This window comes from Lissotriton helveticus, chromosome 11 (assembly GCF_964261635.1).
Source record: "Lissotriton helveticus chromosome 11, aLisHel1.1, whole genome shotgun sequence".
Lineage (NCBI taxonomy): Eukaryota > Metazoa > Chordata > Amphibia > Caudata > Salamandridae > Lissotriton > Lissotriton helveticus.
This window is the reverse complement of record NC_136072.1, coordinates 1,090,371,464-1,090,392,895: the sequence shown is the minus strand read 5'-3', so window position 1 is coordinate 1,090,392,895 and position 21,432 is coordinate 1,090,371,464. Positions and strand designations below refer to the sequence as shown.

The 21,432-nt window shown below is 43.9% G+C and overlaps 1 protein-coding gene across 3 annotated transcripts in view; it reads right to left on the bottom strand.

Annotated features, from left to right (window-relative positions):
- RNF185 (ring finger protein 185) overlaps positions 1-21,432 on the bottom strand; it is a 111,865-nt gene that overhangs the window by 17,347 nt on the left and 73,086 nt on the right. For 2 of the 3 annotated variants that reach the window (XM_078667707.1, XM_078667706.1), the window contains one exon: positions 6,645-6,881. In XM_078667707.1, the coding sequence (XP_078523833.1) occupies positions 6,645-6,836 (192 nt within the window). In that variant the 5' untranslated portion in view covers positions 6,837-6,881. Of the gene's footprint in view, positions 1-2,066; positions 2,086-6,644; positions 6,882-21,432 lie in introns of all 3 variants that reach the window. The other variant, XM_078667708.1, reaches the window with a different exon arrangement.

The following is a 21,432-nucleotide window of genomic DNA, read 5'->3' as shown; positions in this document are numbered from 1 at the left end:
CCGCATGCGCGCTAGTGGTTTTCCCGCTGCGCGATGCGTTTTAAAAAAACTTGCGTTACGTGACGAGCTCAGCTCGTCATCAGCCCCGAAGGGGTTAAAGGCATCTACATTTACTGCTTGAACATTCGGCACTCACTGAAAATATTGGTGGTTTGCAACCCATAGTAAGGGAACAAAGAGCTAGAGTGCTACAGGACATCTGATGAACTGTCATTCTCCTCTCCAATTGTATCAACAAGGGGGAATCATAAAATTAGGACAATATTTAGCGGGGTCCAATGTATGTGTCCCAGAAAGTACCAACAACAAAGAATATACAGAGTTCCCCGGGCAGAGTCAACTAAATGACTAACGTGAACCTCTCACTCATATTGAGTTCAACAGAAAAAAGTGAATGTTGTGAACCCTTTTCGGAATTTGGGGATGCCTCACACAGGTCACCGGTTGGACGACTATTGTCATCCCACCCGGCGATCGTCCAGCGTCATCATCGGTATCCTGCCCCTACGACAGACTGGCAGTGCAATGCCTGTCGGGCAGCACCGGATGCTGCACTTTGGCGGGGTTCTTTTATTCCTTAGCCAAAGGGTGTGTGAGTGTGAGGGGCCTAAAAAAGTGCAATAGTGAGCGTGGGTGTGGTCTAAAAAAAGTCAGTGGAGTCCATGGGGAAAGGAATTTAATAGTATGGCTCACTGCTTTATTAAAAGGAACGATAAGGGGTATTGAGGCGGGATAAATAAAGTAATCGTGCCTCATTCAACCCTTAGTGAACGTGTGGTCAACATGTTTCTTGCCACTCAGGCAATTCATCAGGACCAAAAAGAAGCTCATATAATTGCTAACAGATCCCTCAGTAATCAGAGGAATCAAGTATACGACCTGGAGTGTGTCGTAGGGACAATCCTTCGTCCAGTCCCTCCCAAGAGCCGTTATCCCAAGGTCGGGCAGCTCTCACGTGCTGACCTGGTGGGGCCAGAAATAGGTTACGGAACCTGATTATCGCTGGCAGAGGGCGTCTAGTCACCTACCCCTCCCACGTCGGAATTACCGCAGGTCAGCCGGCGTTTTAAAAAAACTTGCGTTACGTGACGAGCTCAGCTCGTCATCAGCCCCGAAGGGGTTAAAGGCATCTACATTTACTGCTTGAACATTCGGCACTCACTGAAAATATTGGTGGTTTGCAACCCATAGTAAGGGAACAAAGAGCTAGAGTGCTACAGGACATCTGATGAACTGTCATTCTCCTCTCCAAGCCAATGAGAGAGAGTCATAGAGGGCATCCGATGCACTCTCACCTCCAAGCCAAAGAGAGAGTCATAGATAGTCATAAGATGCACTTTCACTCACTTCTCCAAACCAAAGAGAGAGAGAGTCATTGAGGGCATCCAATGCACTCTCACTCGCCTCTCCAAGCCAATGAGAGTCACAGAGGGCATCCAATGCACTCTCACTCGCCTCTCCAAGCCAATGAGAGTCACAGAGGGCATCTGATGCACTGTCACTCTCCTCTCCAAGCCAAAGAGAGGGAGTCTCGGGGAGCATTCAATGCACTCTCAACTCTCCTCTCCAATCCAATGAGAGACAGTCAGAGGGCGTTCGATGCACCGTCAGTCTCGTCAAATAATGAGGGAGATTCCCACTCGGTATCCTTGGTGACATCTCTCTCCTCTTTCACTAACAAACATCCTACGGCCGTGACGTAGACTGCAGATTCTCCTCCGACTGCAATACCAAATCCAGCCACTAGAGGTCAGTAATGCACTGTGGACTGCCGTGCTCACACTACCACAGGTAGTGAAAGAGGCAGTTTCCAATAATGCACGGCCTCTCAGCAAAGTGCCAGGCAGCCACAACCTCAACACACATGGTAGGGATTCTGTGCAAGGGCCAGCTGTAAGAGGACATTGTGCTGTGTGAGAGTGTGCAAGGGTCAGCTGTGTGTGAGACTGTGCAAGGGTCAGCTGTGTGTGGACATCGCTGCGCGCTGGAGCACCCTATGGGAAAAGATCGCACAGGAACAGCAGGGCAAGAGATTACACACAAAAAAACACATTTCGACATCTTACCTGATGCAAACAAGGCCAACTGTCAGCGTTCCCAGGAGAGCAAGCACAAAAGAGGGAGGTGAAGAGAGAGAGAGAGAGAGAGAAAAAAAACACGTTAGCATTGTACAATATACTTTCCTGCAGCAACACAGCAAGGTTGATTAGGGTCAGGTCAGCAAGAATAGACTAGAACAGCCATCGCCCCCACATCCAAACACAGGAAAACGAATCTAAGCGGCTGGGGTCACGAGGGTCAACACCAGAATAGCTACGAAAAAGAAGAGTCATGAATGTTGCACGTTGAAAGAAAGTAGAAGCGACCCAGGTGAGAAAACCAGATTAAGAACTTAAAAATAAGTGAAGCTGGAGTTAGAAGATCTAAGACCGGAGTAAAGACAGCAGAGAAAGCTTAGCCACCCCCCACTGACATCAACAACAGCAGCCAGGTAAGAATCAGAAGAGAGGCTGAAACTGGCAAAGAGACAACAGCAGACTAGGAAGCCAGAGTCCCAAAACTTGACACTAGAGAAAACCACGCAAAGGGGACAGAGGAAACTTCTCAAGTATGGCATTCGTAAGAGGGAGAGCGAAAGACGCCACCAATCTGGGACCGAGGACCCAAGAAACACTTCCAATGTTTCACTGTGATGGCTTACGTCAGAGGGGGTAAGGAGGAGAAGAAGAAAGGAGTCATGCAAAATACAAGATATAAAACATGAAGATCCCAGAGGAAACAAGGCAAAAGCAGTGCATTAAGCTCGGTTTTGTGCCGGCTAGGACCGACCACCTTACTGATCATATGAACAGGATACTTCCCATCTGCATTGCCAGTGGGAGAGCCCCAGGCTTCACTGGCACTTAACAAGCAAGGTATTGTCACCCAGGAAGTGAACAGCTGTAGAAAGCAGGGCCCTTCCGAGGCCTGCACCTTCCACGACTCCTGTGGGGTGGCCACTCCTTTCAAACACAGTCGTGGCATCTATATTGTCCAGTGACAGAGCTTTCCTCCCCTCACCCTTTCGTCAGTGGGAACACTGAAGGTTACTTTAAGCACCGCAAACACATTTTAACACAGAATTTGAAACCTATCCCTTGCTCACTTAAGAGGACGCAATCGTGCACCTCAAATGCTGTTTTGCAGAGTTGTTACTGAAACAAGGCTGCATGAATGCCTGTACCCTACAACCCACCGAGACATGACCCGTCCTTTTCTGAATTTACTAATGAAGTGCCTCCATTATCTCAGTCACTGTCTTGTCCAAAACTTTTTTTTGCCACAATACAAACTGAAGTCTGACCAGACCCGTTTCACAAATCGACTTTCATTGTGGCTATTTTGGCCATTCTTCCCAGTCGAGTAATTCTGAGAAGGAGCACCTGAGCAGAGGCCAATGCGCCAAGTTCTTGAACAGCAACTGGGAATAAAGCGGTTCTTCTTGCTCTGCTGCCTGGATTATGACACATATGGATGGCGGAGAGATCTTGGACTGGACACACAAACCTTTGCAGCTCGAGCAGACCATTAATCAATCATACATCCCAGTGACAACTGGTTGCCCGACACAGGACATTCCTTGCCCTGCAGATAGGTTACATCTGGAAATCGATGCTCTGTGCCCTGAAGAGTCAAACTCCCTGCTGCACTGCAGGCTTCCCTTGGCATGAACTGCAAACTGCAGATTACAGTACAAACATATTGGGCACGTGGGGCATCGGTCTTGTAAAGACCAGTGAAGTCTACATTTCTTCCACAGTTCAGCATTTAATATATAGGTACAATACATTCCCAACCATACCCTAACTTCAGGTCCTTTTATTCTCTTACATTTCAGTTACTGTCCTGAGTTTGTCTGGAAAACAAGAGCATCCTTTTAAATCCTGGCCATAAATGCCGTCGTCCTGGTGCTGCAGCCTCTCCCTCCAGTCCAATCTCAATTCATGGCCGCCTTGTTTACGACATGCTTGCCTGTCCGACTGTACCCTTGCAGTATTAAAATGTCTCTGACCGGTTATACGCTGGCCCTAGTCTGTTAGAAAGTAAACAGACATAATCCCTCGACTCTCTACAGGACTTCCAGGAAGAACTTGTACTTTTTTGGGAGCTTACTCCTGAAACTGCAACTGCTGACACCTCATTTGAGGAGGGTGGGTTATCTTTGTTGGTTAGCTAGTCTTCCGATGGATTGCCCCACTAGAGTGTTGTGATGCCCAGGACTCTGATCTACTAACCCTGAACAATTGCACCTGTAGCTCTTATTAGCTCTAAGGAGTCGACAGACAAAAGCTGGGTTACCGGTCACCGCTACAGTGCACAAAACTTGACCCCTGCATCAACGGCAAACATCAACTACTGGATAAGCTTAACTAACTGAAGATCATTCAGTCAAAACTTAAAGTGGCAACGTAGGATCCCTGCACACTCTCTGGAATTCACCCAGGTTTGTTTGACCCAGGCTCCAGCCTCTCTCTCTAGTCACAGAGGGAAATCAACTGGCAGTTCTATTTCCACAAGAGGCCCCTTTAGACCTGCAGGTTTGTCGTGGTCAAGGCTAATTTCACATATGGTCTCTATGGAAATGATTTCTGGACAAACTCTATCCGCAAAAGACCTGTGCCACCAGTATCATTGTCCTGTCCCACCTGAACTAAGCAAATTGCATATTTAATGCATTACCTAAATGTGGGCTCCTCGACTTGAAAGACTACAGGATTTCTGCAGCCAGGCCAGGCACGTACTCGCAAACATATAGGTTGAGGCTTCAAAAATGGGGTCTCCTACGTCTCATTGGCAACCACACAGACCTGAAATTCTCCTGTGAGCTACTCCTGAGAGTACTTAAATAACAGAAAAATGGACAGGAGTCGGGGGGAAGGCGGCATGCCTTTCCTCCAGCCCTTTGTACTCACTGATAAAGACAGAGGAAAGGATGGGCCCTGACATCAGTAAGTGGGCAGAGGCACACAAACCACCCCAACCCTAGAGGACGCCATTCCCCACCAGGGTTTTATTTGTAAACTAAGGAGTGCCACGGCTCAGAAGCTCAATGCCAGTACTGTTGACTGTCAGCGTGCCAAATACCAAGGTTGAGTAGCCTCAAATCCACATCATGGCTCTTTAATCCACCACCAGACACCCAATGCCCCTTGATATCACTCTTGCAGGCTCATTCTTCCCAGCTTTGTCACTTTTTTTGTCTTTGTCCTCTGTGTTTTTTTCGCTCTCTTGCTCGGAGTCAACGTCTGATGGGCTAAAATAAATGCTGGTCCCCAAAAATGAGTGCCAGTATACCCCACATGCAACCACCGGCTCAAATTAAGCACTATTCACCACTACCTGTTATCTTGTGTTAAGCAGTCCGTTCCTCACCTGCACCGAGACCACTTCAGTTGCATAACAGTTTGTGTCAAAGTCCTAAACTGACATTGCAACTTATTAACACGTTTAGAAGCAGCCAAGCGGAAAGCAGCATCTGACAGGGAGGTGCAATAATTACTACGACTGTGCCCAGAACAAAAGATGCACACCTTCCTACCCACCTGGGAGTTTGTTTTTTAAGAAGTGAAAGTCACCTGTCAAAAAATGCAAACTGGCGAAGTTCAAACAAGAGAAAAGGGACATGGACATGAATTGAGAAGGCTGAATAAGTAGTGTTGCTTGAACTCTACATGATGTAGGTGCTGTACAGCTTGTAAAAGAGGGATCCCCCTCCTTCCCCAGTCGCAACCCGTGGGACCATCACCTGCCATTGCTTTCCCTCCCCCTTCTCAGCCAGGGCCAGCTTAGGTTACTTCCTTTGGCTTAGTGAAGCACGAAAGATCCCCGGCCCTGAAGGGTACCACTGAGACAAGCCGAGCGAAAGGGTGCTCTGCGCTTGCAGTGGAAGGAGAGAAGTGCAGGCACTCAGTATCAAGAAGTACCTGCTTGCCACCAGTGTCTGTACTACCCTATTTAACACTAAAAGAACCGAACTACGTACACATCTTGGCTTCAGAGGAGCACCTAGGATTCCCTTAGTAAGGAAACTTGATTCTTTACGTCCCTAAAGGTACAAGGGTTCTCACTACTTCCGACGGGAAACATAGGTTACAACGTATGCTTTAGATCGCATGCCATTACAACGCATCGTTACAACGCAAACCATTACATCGTAAGTCGTTACAACGACTTGCTGTAAGGGGGCAGAAGGTGTTGGATTTACAATCCAACACCTTACCTGCTGTTGCACAAACCGGAGTAGGAATAGTAAATTATTCTATTCCTAAGTCCAACCGCCCCCTTCAGCAAGTCATTGTAATGATTTGCGATTTAATGGTTCGTGTTGTAACGACCATGTTGTAATGGACGTGATCTAAAGCATGCGTTGTAAAGAGATATATTCTTTCCGACAGACCCCTGGGCTTGGACCCATGAGCCAGCCTTGGAAAGCAGACTGGAGGATCGCAGAGTCGCTCTTTCAAAATAAAGCTTCTTCAACCAGTCAGTACCCTCCCATTTAAAACAGTAGAGGTTTAAGCCCAAATATGAAAAGGAGCATGTGAAGGCCAAATCCCTTGACCCACCCCTGCCCGCATGTCCACCATAAACCTTTGTGCACATACTCTTAATTTCCAAAATACGCACCAGAAAAGATGTCCACAGAGACTGATCACTGCATCTTTGGCGGTGTCCAGGCAGATGTTACACTCGAAGGTGCTGTCCTGATTGGAGCTCTCGGCGGAGCCATTGCTGCTGGTGCCCCCTGTGTTGGAGCTGTCAGCCGCCGCTGATGTGCTAGGCCCTGCGCTCGCCATCCTCAGTGGTCAGGACCGAGGGCAGGAAAGGGATGGCTGATCCCCCTGGAAAACAAACAGGAAGAGTGTATGAGCAGGCTGGCTTCAATATTTTGACAATTTAAACATTCGAGAGACACGCCAGGAGGCTAAACTTCCCTCCCTCACCTGCAAACGCCCACCCATGGAATTTACAAAGAGGTAGTGATCAGAAAGTAGACCTATACTGTAGTGATGCAATTCTTCCTGGTTTAATGTACACTTTAGAATGCCGAACGATGATGCTGGCTGTTCAACGTGCAGTTTCACCCATGCTGTGGGATATCAAGTTTCCCAGGACATAGGCTGCTGACAGGGGCCAGACAGTATTTGTGCAAACCGAGCTATGAACATGTGCTAGCTGATGAGGAAGAGAAGGCTTTGCTCTGCCTTCTAAAGACCTCTACATTTTTCAGGACTGCATCCCTTATTATCCTATCTTTTGCTCCACCAGGGATAAGCTTCAGGCAGGCAATAGTTTTTCAACAGGACACAAAGTTTGCCAACCATTTAAAGCGCTGCCCAAAGAGTCTAGATATTTGGGTTCTAGCTCGGCTTATCCACTTCACGCACAACACTACAAACACACCATCACATACGTCTGTTGTACTACACCTCATAGGTGGTGGGATAAATGCATAAATAGCCTCATAAAATGATACATTTTTGTTACAGTAACTGCAATGAGGCTTTCTTCGTATAACCTAACCAATCTTTCAAAGAGGTGTGTCCCAGACTAACTACCATAGACCCCACCACATGAGCGGGATTAGGAGCTGCAGCATTGACAAGAACTTACCAAACCTGCAGGCAGGACCGTGTTCCAGGCAGGCAGAAAGGATGAAGCAGACCAATGGATTCCTGCGTCCTGAAGTCAGTGAGCAGTACTTGGAGGGTGCTGGGGTGAGGGCCCTAAGTCAGTGAGATCCAACTAAATGCACCCAAACGTAAGACCGTTTCCTTGTGACACCTGAAGGCAGTGCGGTCACACCGTTAATAGTCCCCTTGCGTCACCTGAAGCCCGTGCAATCACCTGTAGAGAGGTAAGGCGAAGGTTCCCTTGTAAGTCCTAAAGACTGCAGAATCATCTGCAGTGAAACTGGTGACAGCTCCCTTGTATCTCCTGAAACCGGCGCAATCATATGCATTGAAGTGGTGCGATGGCTTCCTTCTATGCCCTTTAGACGACTCAATCAAGTGCAGTAAAATGGTCAACAGCTCCCTTGCGGCTCCTGAAGTCAGTGCAATCAAGATGGGGGAGAGCTCCCGTGCACTTCTTAAAGCCAGTGCGCTGGCCTGCAGTTAAATGGACCAGATCTCCCTTGTATGTCCTGAAGTTGGTGTGATCGCCTGTAGTGGAGTCAGTGAGGGCTCCCTTGTATGTCCAGAGTACCACGCTATCACCTGTAGTGGAGTCGGTGAGGGCTTCCTTGTACGTCCTGAATACAATGCAATCACCTGTAGTGGAGGCAGTGAGGGCACCCTTGTACGTCCTGGATATAGTGCGATCACTGTAATGGAGTCGGTGAGGGCTCCCTTGTATGTCCTGAAGTTGGTGTGATCGCCTGAAGTGGAGTCGGTGAGGGCTCCCTTGTACGTCCTGGATACAATGCAATCACCTGTAGTGGAGTTGGTGAGTGTTTCCTTATATGTCCTGAATACAACACAATCACCTGTAGTGGAGTTGGTGAGGGCTCCCGTGTACGTTCTCGATACAACGCGATCACCTGTGGTAGAGTCGCGGAGGGCTCCTTGTATGTCCTGGATACAATGCGAACACCTGTAGTGGTGTCAGGTAAGCGAGGAAGGTAGCATTTATTGCTGCAGACCTTTTCATTCAGTTACATCATGTTGCTTTGTGTCCCTGAAGGGTTGCCGTAAGTCGACAGCTGCTCAGCACCTCAGAAGACTGCATAAGACGGGGGCAGGTTACAGACAGTCCTGGAGCGAACCTAAAAGGGCATCCTGCACACACCCGCATATACAAGCTTCTTGGGATTTTGTTGCAAGATCTTTAGCGATTAAGTTTTAATCTTTAGAAAGCTGGCTGACCCGGTCTCGGTGAGGCTCTGAAGGGCTTAGTGACGACTGGGGGGGGAGGGGGGGGGGGGGGGGAATTACGTACATCTAAATGGTATTATTAAAAAAAGAAAGAACATCCAACAGGCTCATTTCCGAGTCAACCACAAAATAAATCTAACTTTTGAAATACTTTGAAAAGCTTTGCACAACTTTGTTTACATTGCGTTTTGGGTTAGGGTTAGAGACTGCGGGCATGTTTTCCAACTCAATTTGAAATTTGAGCAAACGTTCTCAGGTTACTCACACATCTCCGTTTCAGGTGCATACAAGCACTGCCCTGTCTGAAAGGCCACAACATTCAAACCATAAGATAAGGGAATTTGGAGCTAGAAAGTTCAAATACCACAAACATTTGAAAATAGTGAAAAAAGCCTGATACAGATTACTACCCCGTTGGCGGCAATCACAAAAATTAAATTAACTAAATTTAATCCCCCAAAAAAAGCCTTTTACAAAAGATTTTAGTGCTATAAAAACACTAAATTTGCAAATTGCCTCAGTGTGCAGCCCCTGCAAAAATATTTAAATGTAATGTTATTTAAGTCCTATAACAAGATTTGAAACTATTAAAAATGTCTTCAGCCCTGTGGAGGCGACCCCCAGGTTGTCCACTACACTATATATATTAAAATATTTGTTTTGAAGGGAACAATGAATTTTACAGCAATGTAAAATCGAAAAAAATTAGAAGCGATTTTAGAAAATAGTCACCCAACAGTTGCATGTAGATCATACAAATCAAGTGTACTAATTTTCACAGAATTAGAACTGAATAAAACAAGGGGAATGGGTCGGGAGATAATGGATTGGTGACAAACTTGAATACTTGCCCTCCAGCCTCACCAAGTCTCCTCTCACTCACCCCTTTAATATCTCCTATTCTCAACCTTTTGTTAATACCTTCATGTTAACATCTCCGCTCCCTCTTCAGTTGTACTATTTGAATCTCCGTTTTTACCACCACTCCTCCACTCCACATAACCCCACATCTTTTTCCTCAAAAATGTCACAAACATGCAACTGAGGTAAGCTAAATCTGGTGGGATTGCATCGCCTACCGTAGTCTATATTTGTCAGTGCTTGGAACTATTTGTCCAAAGTTTGTTAATAGCGAACAGTGTGATCAAGGGATGAACTCAGTCTTTTTCTCACATGGCAGGTATCACAAAAGCAACACTTTGAGCACTCTCTGTGAAGATAGAGTAACCTGCCAGAACAGCAAACTAATTATTCTAGACCTTGTCTATACCGGACCGCTCGCCATGTGGGGGAAGGAGCTCAGTGTTAAGATCACTAAGTCTGACCAGACACCGTTCACGACAGTTGCTCAAAAGTGAAATAGATGGAGTGGAGATGAATCTGGAGTATGACAGTCTGTACAGCTGACATACTGGTATGATGCACACACTGAAAAGGCAAATTGAAAGGGCGAGCGTAGTAGGTAATGGTTTTGATCTATGATTTTCTTTCTTTGAAATTTGATGGAAAGATCAATTGAAAATAGTAGGTATGGAACTCGAATTACCTGTACAACCATTTAAGCTATTTTAATGCAAAATTCTGGAGAGGGCAAGAACCTTGCACTGCAGTGAAAGGCTTCACATTGTATGCACTTGAGTTTGTGATCTTTCTGACACCAGACCTTCACCACCTGCCCAAAGTGTGTACTCTAACCTCTTGGTCGTGGAGCTTCAGATATCTAGGCATTGGAGGTAATAACGGGTACTATCACCGGTTCAGGATAACTTTATCCAAGAGTTGATTCGTGCAAAAAATTAAATGTAGTGGATTGCATGAGAGAATAGGATTCTTGAATGAGTGAGTTTCGACCGGATGGTGTGGACCAATTTTTTATTTAATTTCAGAACCTGGGGTAACTGCTTAAAAAGGTTTCAATCGCAAGATGGGTAAAATGTTCCATGCAGCAGACTAGTTTCAATTCGCAAAATTTTAACAATCATTCTCTTGGTCTACTCTAACCTTCTGAAGAGATGGAAGTCTGGAAGAGATTATGAGAAGAGATTGGTTTAATGCCAGTTGTGGTATTAGAGGTCTACCAACATGCATAATGGCAGCCCCCGGTCTTGTAATGAAACAGTGATTCTCCAAATAAAATGCTAAGAGAATCTGAATTTCATTAAAAACACAAGGCTAACATTACCCCGCCCTTCCATCCCAATCTGGTGGGGTCTTTTTTCTTGTTTATATAAAAAAAGAAGAAGAACAAAACAAGTTGGTAAAGAAATTCTTTAGAAATTGATATATTTATTGGTGTGTGTAAGTGATTATATTTGCATTTTAATGTTTTTTGTGAAAGCTACATTTAGAATGAGACTAACAATTCTTGATCGTATCAGAAAATACTCAATGGCACGGTTCCTGTAATTAGCTACACAGCTGTAGTAAAAAGTTACACCGTGGTGGGTTACTCAATCCTCTTAACAAGAAAGGAGGGTACAAGTTTAGCATTTTAAACAGGTAGATTGTTCAGTACATGGACTACTCATTCTGTGTGGATGTTCTTTTCTAGATTGCTTTTGTTTTATGGTGTCATGTTCTTTCAAGTGCTACGTGGAGTGGCATTAAAGAAATGATGCATAATGTCAACCCCTGTGTCTAATGAAATTCAGATTCTCTTGGCATTTTATTCGGAGAATCGCTAGTCTCCCAAACTTGAATCAAAATGTTTTATGGACGAATGACAGCAGGGTAATAACTGTGCTTTAAGACATTTGGATTTGGTAATATATGTGCGATAAGTTGATCCAGTGACAAACTATAGCGGCGGAACAATTGGCTTTAAAAACTCCTGGTGACACACGTCATATCTGAATAAGGTGGGCTGTGTTGTGGCATGGTATCACTTACTGGCAGCAGGTGAATAACGGTTTAAAAACGTCTGGTGACATAGGTCATATTTGAAGATGGTGGGCTGAGTTGTAATAAGTTGTCATGCTCCAGCTGTAAGGGGAAGAGGGGTAAGGCATTCTGTATTGAAGACGGTGGGCTGGGGTGTAATAATGAGTCATGCTGCAGCTGTAAGGGAAGGGGCGACAAGGTAAGCTGCATTGAAGAAGGTGGGCAGAGTTGTAATAGGGTGTGCACCAGCTGTAAGGGGGTAAGGTATACTGCATTGAAGATGGTGGGCTGAGGTGTAATAAGGTGTTATGTACCAGCTGTAAGGGGAGGGGTAGTTAGGTATGTTGTTTTTAAGACAGTGGGCTAGGGTTTAATAAGGAGTCAGGCGCCAACTGTAGGGGGAGGGGTGGTAAAGTATGTTGTATTGAAAACGGTGTCCTGTGCTGAGATATTGCGCCTGCAATCTGTGTGTTTAAAGCTGCAATCTCCCATTACAAGCTGAAAACTGATGCAAGCCTATTCAGAGGATGTGTGATGCAATCTGGTCTCAATACTTCTCCAGCAACAACACGGACACTCGCTAAACAAGGCCGTGACAGCAGCGTCCAAAGGGTTAACTCATTAGTGACAGTGAAAGAGCCTTTCGGCCGAGCATCAGTGACATGACAGAAACACCTGTCCTCAGAGGCCTGGCCCAGGGCCCTGTGCCACACTGCAAACCCAAGACAATCCGACTGTAAGAACACAGGGCCAAACGCCACCTCAAGCCACTGTGTGTGTGTGTGTTCAACTTCCTTAAATTCCTAGTAGTACCTCTGGAAATTCTGGTTCAGTTTCAAATCGAGCCAGACTTTCTAAGGCTGCTCAGTGTGCTAGAAGATAACTTGGTGGGTTGAGAGGGTGATGCAGACCTCTATATGCAACCTGCATCAAGTCACAGCTTCAAACTCCCGCAGGCCCCCACCATTCATCCGATGAACTGACTGCCATTGGTCTGCAGTAATAAACACCTTTAATTAACGCAGCTGAAAGCTTAATCCTGTGGGAGGAAGAACTAGATATCAGATTACTATTATTATTGTCCTGTTTCAGAAGAGGGGGGAGCAGGTTAATCTGGGATACCCGAGCCAAGCAGTGAAAGGTGACGCCACAAGAGTGCATGGTAACACCCCTCATCTTTAATTAAGGATTTCTTTAAACAAGTCTGTTCAAAGCCCGAGGGAACGTCACAGTCCTAGGCATTGTCGGCACTTACTGGGTTCAGAGCGGAGGTTGCCCCTTTAAGGCCCTAACGAGTAATCCCAAAAGGCATGCTACCCGAAATCACCATTGAGCTTAATAGATCCCAGCATGGAGCAGGTCCACATGGGAACAGTGTGGCCTGCTGCCATTGTGCAAATACAGAGCCCAAAAATCTGGAACCTAAAAGAAACCACGAGTAACTCACTAAATCAGTGATATCTGGTTGGAACAGAAATAAAATTCAGCCAGGAAACTGGGACATGATGGAAAGAAGATAGGGAAGCATGAAGGACCATAACCACTTGGAGCTTAGCCTCCCACTAAGCCCACACGCTAAGCTCTTTTTCAGATGTTTAGGGTGACTCGCACAACAACCTTTAGAACTTTCTTTTTTCCCACAAAAGAAATCCATGTCAAATTTCCAGCCTTTTTATCTCGAACTACCTGGTGCTTCTAAAGGTAGCTGGGGCTTGCCCTTGAGGGGACTGAGAAAACTAGGGAAAAAAAATGAGAAATAAGTGCTTTGCACGAAAGCGTAGGTTTTCAATAGGGGCTCAACAAAACATTTATTGTGCTAGATAAATTTTCCCAGCCTTCAGGAACAAGCAGAATTGTATAAAGTTTTTTTTACCAAAGTTTTCGGATTTTCCTTACAGGTAGTCAGTCCATTTTGACTAATTTGTGTGGTTTCAACCTACTTGCAGTTTACGTTGCAAACAGGTGAGACACATGGGTGATCCCAGAAAGCGGCACATTTCTGAAAAGTAGATACAATTCTGTATTCAGCAAGGGGTCATTTGTGTAGATGCCTCAGAAAAAAACGAATGAAAATGTGTAGGAAGAAATAGCCACTGGTAACCTTTTCATATGTAATTTTGTGGTACCAATGGCAGATTTACAAAAGCAATCTACTGTAACATCCAATAGACCAGGCTTCTCCAACAAGTTGCTCGTGAGCTACCGATAGGTCTACAGTTTTGAGTAACTCCCCTCTGTGCAGCCCATTGTACTAAATCAGAAGCTTTTGCGTGATTCCATTATTAGAGCTATATACGATTACAGAAATGTATGTATTTTCAGAACCAATGAGCTGACATTTGGAGAAAAATTATTGAGAACTCATGCTTCATTAGGAAGATTTACTATTAATGTTATTACCCTGATGCCACTGGCTTTACAGGTATGGATGTTTTGTTGCCCATGTTAAGACATTCCAAATTGCTAAAGCAATTTTTGACATTACTGCTGAAGCACCAAAGCTATCTATTCTAGTAATCTTGCACAAACGGGACACTTATGTAATCTCGTCTGATGTGGCCTCTATTACTACTCTGAAAATATTTGTTAGTAGCTAGGGATGATTTTTATTGAACATATGTAGTTTTTATTACGGAAAAAGTTGGAGACCCATTCAATAGACCCTTCTGGTCGCAGGCATACATAGGGTGTGTGGGTTTTCCAAAAATATTTGAAACCCATACCAACCACTGGCTGTAGCTTACAGTTTTCGATTGTATACTAGCCATGCAACAATTTCTATGGTAAAATATAAGGAATGAAAATGGGTTTGAAGGAAACCTATGTATTTCTGAAATGTGCTCAAGATATTGAATTTAGGAACAGTGGTTTTTGAGGTTACCCGTACTATCATGTGATTCAGAGGCCATTTCGCGAAACATCTTTCTTGCACACTGGCTTACATTTGGAAGCCTAAAATGCATAGAAATCCAGTTGATATTAACAAATGTTCTACTATTCTGTATTCTCACATGTCTCCTGAAAAAAACAGTATCCCCCTTGTGTGGCTGTACCTAGCAGCTATGACACAAACTTTGACCTAGAAACATCCAATTTCACAGCAAAATCAATATTTTTTTCTTTTTAAAATTTACAATGTGGGTGGTTGTAAATTTTGGGATCGAGCTTGGCCGCTTCCACGGAAACCTACCAAAACCACACAGGTCACAAAAATAGACACCCAGGGGAGTACAGAGTGTTGCAACTTGCGTAGATCTCATCTTTTTTTCACCCAGAAGTACTTACAAACCTCAAGCTTTAGCTATACATTTCTGTGCGAGCAAGTTCCAGAATCTGTGAGCATCCACAAATTCAATAACACCAAGCGTTCCAACATGTCCCCCGATACACAGTACCCACTTGGAACCACCTAGGAAAGGTCCCAAAACGAAACACTGGATAAATCTAATTCCCCCCCCCCAAAAATTTTTTACAATGTGGGTAGCTGTGATATTTTGGCCTGAAGTTTTCAATTCACCTCATTGCTCATCCGTTCAAGTCCAATCCTACCTGCAGCCAGCACCAAATAGGTGTTTCATGTGGAAAGGCGATACACCCAAAAAGGTGGCCCTATGCATTTGGTGGTATTTGTACCTCGGAGTATTTTCTCCCAGAATACTTGGGTCATTCACTCAATAGAGTATCAAATGCGGCAACTGAACATCACATTTTGGGCACGTGTACCTTTCTGCTGTGGTATATTCTGTGTAGTATTGAAAAGGAGTCATAATTTCAGTGAACTAAACAAAACTGTACCAACGTCAATAAGGCGTTGCTGGAGGATTTTGGGAAAATGTTTAAATACTTTGGGGCATGCTTCAGCGGTCATTAACAATTCCCAACTGTCCCAAATTTTGCTTTCACGTTTAGTAGCTTTTACAGACTGGCGTTCCTCAGAGCATGGGACAGTTGGGAAATCGCATTGTCTCCAAGTTTAAATAGTAGCCCAAGTGTTGCACTCTTCTGGGGCCAACACATTTTTTCCGGGTGTCTCTTATATGCGTAACTAGTTTGCTGAATTGGATGAACGTCGATTGTGCAACCCAAAATGTCAGCTGTGCATGTCGGCAGAATAAACATTTTGTTGTTCATGAACATATCTTAAATGCATGCACAGAAACCTACCCTCAAGATTGAGATGTTAATTTCAGTTACTGCCTTTTGAAAATGAGGGAGCCCCACAGAGGGAATCTGTTGGATGTGGTGCATTGAGAGACAGTTTTTTTAGCCATTTGTTTCAGAGAAAAACTATTTAGAGGCTGCTACAGATGTGAGAAGAGAGTAACTGAGCCCAGTGCTTGCCAACGAAAAGTTCCCTATCTTGTGGATGAAGTAGCAGGTCACAAACTGAATTTAAGTTGCCAGATAATTCCACATATATCAGGTAGCCATATCCAACCCTCATCACGATAAACATTTAACTTATTCTTACTTCTCTTACAATCCCATGAGATAAAATACTGACCAGCCCCCTTTAACAATTACCTAGGACACAGAAACATGCATCGCTGGAATAAGTACAAGCAGTGCAGTAATTCTACCATCTTGGCCAGAGCCACATGGCTCAGAGACTGTGGGTGAATCTCCCAGACACCTACAGATTTCTTCACATTATTACCATACCAAGATTCAGCATGCCCTTCAATTTTCAAGAGTTGGCTTTCAACCCCTACAGTCTAACAGTGCCCTGTGCTATAATGTAGTAACGTTGTCAGGGTAGTACTAATTCTATTTTTCAGTGAGCCCAATAGGAACAAAGCCAACTTTTCCCAGATTCTGATACGAACTACCATTATATAAAAGTCTGCTCTTCCTAACACCAGGACCACTGTTTAGACTAGATGCCAAAGGTACATCAACAAAGCAACGAGGTACAATGATACAATATTTTCTCTGTCACCTATTAGGTTTCCTGCACCCATCAAGATAAGGAAGTAGCCCTACTACTGAAGAGAAGCGGGGCAGTTATGTTTTATACCTCGTCCCAGCTCCAGACTGTCTGACAGTTCTAAGTTAGTTACAGTTCTGGTTAAAAGTTTGGCATCAGTTACACAAAATGTGATTGGAGGAATGTTTGCAAAAAGTCTAACCACTGGCATTCGCCCAGGGTGTGTAGCATTCCAACCTATCTTTTTTCGCTCTGTGCAACTCTAAACAAAGGCAGGTCTTATGCAAATCAGTACTGACCCGTCGCTTCATAGGAACTCCCAAACTGCCAGGAGACGCCCCCTCCAGAAAGGAACACAGCAAAAGTTGGTAATGGGCCTTTCATCCATCCCATGCACATTCTGCCTAAGTTTAACCAACACAATACTTTAAAAGTTATTTCCAATCCACTAATTGTGGCATAAAGCTGCACTGGTCCGGGTATATCAGATTCAATATCACGTTTCAGTAGGTTTGCCTGCCGCATCCCAGATGTGTGTATCCATCTTTAATACAGTATCCCTGATAACAAACAAGTTACTTACCTATGTGATTCTGTGTAAGAAACTAACACTAGAGAACCGTTGTGAAACAATTTTGTTTGCCAGTACTGGATCTTTCATAGGTGCACATACTGGATTCAAAACAAGTAGCAATGCATAAACATAGTACATCAATGCACAACACCAGCAACTACAATAATGTCATATCCATGTAAATATATGTCAAATGTACACTTAGCAGAAAAGAGGCTAACCTATTGAAATGGCTTTCACAAAACTGCTTGCCTAACTGCTGACTTTCTGACATCACCATATCCAGGCAGCACTTATTTGTGGAGGTGAGAAGGCTCCTCCATGTTGCTGCCCTGCACATGTTCGATAAAGGGAGCCCTGTATAGAGTGCAGGTGCTGCAGACATCCCTCTTCAGGAGTGTGAAGCCACTGAATTAACAATAGGACAAGCAGCTTTCTAATGGTTGGGGAGGAAGAGAGAGAGAGAGAGAGAGATAGAGAGAAGAGATAGAGAAGAGAGAGAAGAGAGAGAAAGAGAGAAAGAGAGAGAAAGAGAGAGAAAGAGAGAGAAAGAGAGAGAAAGAGAGAGAAAGAGAGAGAAAGAGAGAGAAAGAGAGAGAAAGAGAGAGAAAGAGAGAGCGAAGAGAGAGCGAAGAGAGAGCGAAGAGAGAGAGAGAGAGAGAGAGAGAGAGAGAGAGAGAGAGAGAGAGAGAGAAAGAGAAAGAGAAAGAGAGAGAAAGAGAGATAGGGAGAGATAGGGAGAGAGAGGGCGAGGGAGAGGGAGGAGAGGGAGGAGAGGGAGGAGAGGGAGAGAAGAATGATTTTGGGAAACAAAATCTCAGAATAACAGATCTGTTCAGATGAAAATCGGTCAATAAGTTTGGTACGAACTTCTAGTTTGTTCGAAAAATCACTGTCTCCTTATGTAATATTAGAAAAGGGATCTTTGACTGCATATACCTGGATCTATGACTCTAGAGGGTGTATGTCAGCACCAAAGATATAACCTTCCATGGAAGAAACTATTTCTGCCTTGTAAATCGGCAATAATGGGCTCTTCATTGGCTCTGCACTGTGTTGAGGTCCCATCTAACTTTTGAAGGTCTTGCAAGAGGTTAAGCTCAGAACAGCATTTTGAGAAAGCATTTGATGATTCTCAAATAAATAAGAACTACAGAGCTGGATGAACCAATGTGTGGAACCACAGGATTTCTGCCAGGTGAACCCTAATGGAACGGTGAGAAAATTCCTGATTGGGTCAACTGCAAAAGGTACAGAAGGATTTGATGTAGCTTTGATAACACCAAATGCAGGCCTTCATAAGGACACTATGAGCAAAATCACCTTCATTTGGCCTAATAAATTGTATTAGTTGCTGCTATCCTAGTTTGGGCTTAATACAGTGTGTCATTCTGAACAACTGTCTGAGGTATCAGATTTCAGGTGTTTAGAAGCCAAAGCAACAAGCATTTGCAAGCAATAGGTCTCGCATTAGGAAAGTTTGAGCTATTGGTATTGTAAATCACACATTTTTTATTCATCTTTTTTTTTTTGAAAATAGCGAAATTAATAGCTTTGTCATTTACAATGCCAATAGTTATAACTTTCGCAAATGTGACACCTACAGCATTTGTAATGCAATATGTGTTGTATTTACGTGACTTACATGTATTGATATTACAAATAACAATGGCTTTTAATTTTTTTTCAATAATTAATACATAGTTATTGTAATTTATAATGGCAATAGCTTAAAGTTTTGTAAATAACTTTTGGGAAGATTATGTTCAGTGTATTTTATTGTGACGAAAATCCAAGAACAGAAGTGAAATATTAACATCTTTTTGTTACATTTGTAATAAAGCTTGAAACATTGAGAGAACATATTTGAACCAGGTGTTGTTGAATGGTTGCACAGATTGATGATGCGGTGGCGCTGAGTGATGTTGTGATGGCGAACGAGTGATGCTGTGGAGTTCAGTGATGCTGTGGTAGCGTATAGTGATGTTGTGGTGCCCCTGAGTGATGCTGTGGTGGTGCGGAGTGATGCTGTATGCTATGCCATTTTTCTTCCTATCCTAGGTTTTGTTTGGTTATGCTATGCTATGTTTTGCTATCCTATGCTTTGAATTGTTATGCTATGCTATGTTTTGCTATCCTATGCTTTGAATTGTTATGCTATGCTATGCTATGTTTTGCTATGCTATTATATGTTTTGCCATGCTATGTTTTGTTGCGTTTTGCTATGCTATGTTTTGTTGCGTTTTGCTATGTTTTGCTATGCTATGTTTTGTTGTGTTTTGCTATGTTTTGCTATGCTATGTTTTGTTGTGTTTTGCTATGTTTTGTTGTGTTTTGCTATGTTTTGTTATGCTATGTTTTGTTTTGTTATGCTGTGTTTTGTTTTGTTGTGTTTTGCTATGTTTTGCTATGCTATGTGTTGTTGTGTTTTGTTATGCTAGGTTTTGTTATGTTATGCTGTTTTGTTTTGCTATCCTATGCTTTTTGTTATGTTATGCTTAGTTTTGCTATCCTATGCTTTGTTATGCTATGTTTTGTTTTGTTGTGTTTTGCTATGTTTTGTTTTGCTATGCTATGCTAGGTTTTGCTATGCTAGGTTTTGCTATGCTAGGTTTGGTTATGCTAGGTTTGGTTATGCTAGGTTTGGTTATGCTAGGTTTGGTTATGCTAGGTTTGGTTATGCTAGGTTTGGTTATGCTAGGTTTGGTTATGCTAGGTTTTTAGGTTTGGTTATGCTATGCTATGTTTTGTTATGTGTGTGAGGGGGTGTGAGGGGGTGTGAGGGGGTGTGAGGGGGTGTGAGGGGGTGTGAGGGGGTGTGAGGGGGTGTGGGGGTGTGTGGGGGTGTGAAGGTGTGTGAGGGTGTGTGAGGGGGTGACACGCCTGCATCACATGAATTGTACGCGATCCGCAGGCTAGGTAGACTTTTCGGACTGCTTACTATAATCTCGATGTAGTATTCCTTACAGTTACATGTTCTTGTCTGCTCAGTCCTGTATAGGAATGTTCTGCATGTCACAGTGACAAGCGTTCCACTTGTCACTGTGTTATTCAAATGTTTGCCAGTTGGTGCCAGCCTTTTCCCTGAACGAAACTGCTGCTGCGCAGCACCTGCTTTAGACAATAAACTTGTAGTTACGTAGTTACGTCTTCACTACAATAATTTTGGCGACGAGGATGGGAGGTGTCTGCAGGACCCACTTACAATTAAAGTAAGGAACACGGAAATCTCGGCAAATGTGATGAACTCAGCGATGTTCGACGAAGGTGTTTAAGTGGCGTCAGATTCAAGCTGAGTGTGAAACCGAAACGACGTGAACAAGGCGAATGTTCTGAGTTAAATAAATAATCAGCGGCAGCGGTGATTGACAAGCGGTAGCGGTGTGAGTTGTTCTCAGCATACGTCATCGATCTGGATGACAAACTTCAAAGACGTGAACAAAGCGGAGGTACTGTTTAAAAATACCAAGTAACAACGGTGTGTGAAAAGCGGCGGTGATGTGCATTACTTACAGCTTACGTCAGCGATTTGGATGACTTGTTGTGCATACAAAAGGCATCAAACGCAAGTGTTGTGTTTTGGAGGCTTGAAGTGAAGGATCATTGGAGGAAGTCAGAGAGGATTTGATTGGTCGGGCTGTTTGACGTCACGATTGGAGGCAACGCATCTGTGCTCTTTTTCTGCGTTTCGGTGACTCGTCACATCCTCCTGTCAGCCACTCTCGTTTCAAGCCCCTGCAATTCTGTTTGGTTTTCAGAGTCATTTTACGTCCTCATGTGTTGGTGCCTGACAGTCATTGTTGCTGCATTGCGCTGATAACGCGCTTTTTTTTTGTTTTTTGTTTTTTTCCACATAGTGCAACCAGCCAGAGATTGTTATGCACATGCTGACTTGTGGAAGACACGGTAAAACAGGATTGTAGTTGTCACAAACTTATGATTTGTTTTCTTTTTCAGGTTGTATCAGTACTCGAACAGTTTATCAGCTATTGTTTTTTCTAAGCAGCTGTTGTCTATTTTAGATGCATATTATCATTTTTTTTTTCAATTGCAGCCTGCAGACTAACAGTTCGTTCAGTCTTTTGGTTCATATTTCTAAGCAAAGCTTATTTTCGTGCTATGATATATTTATGCTA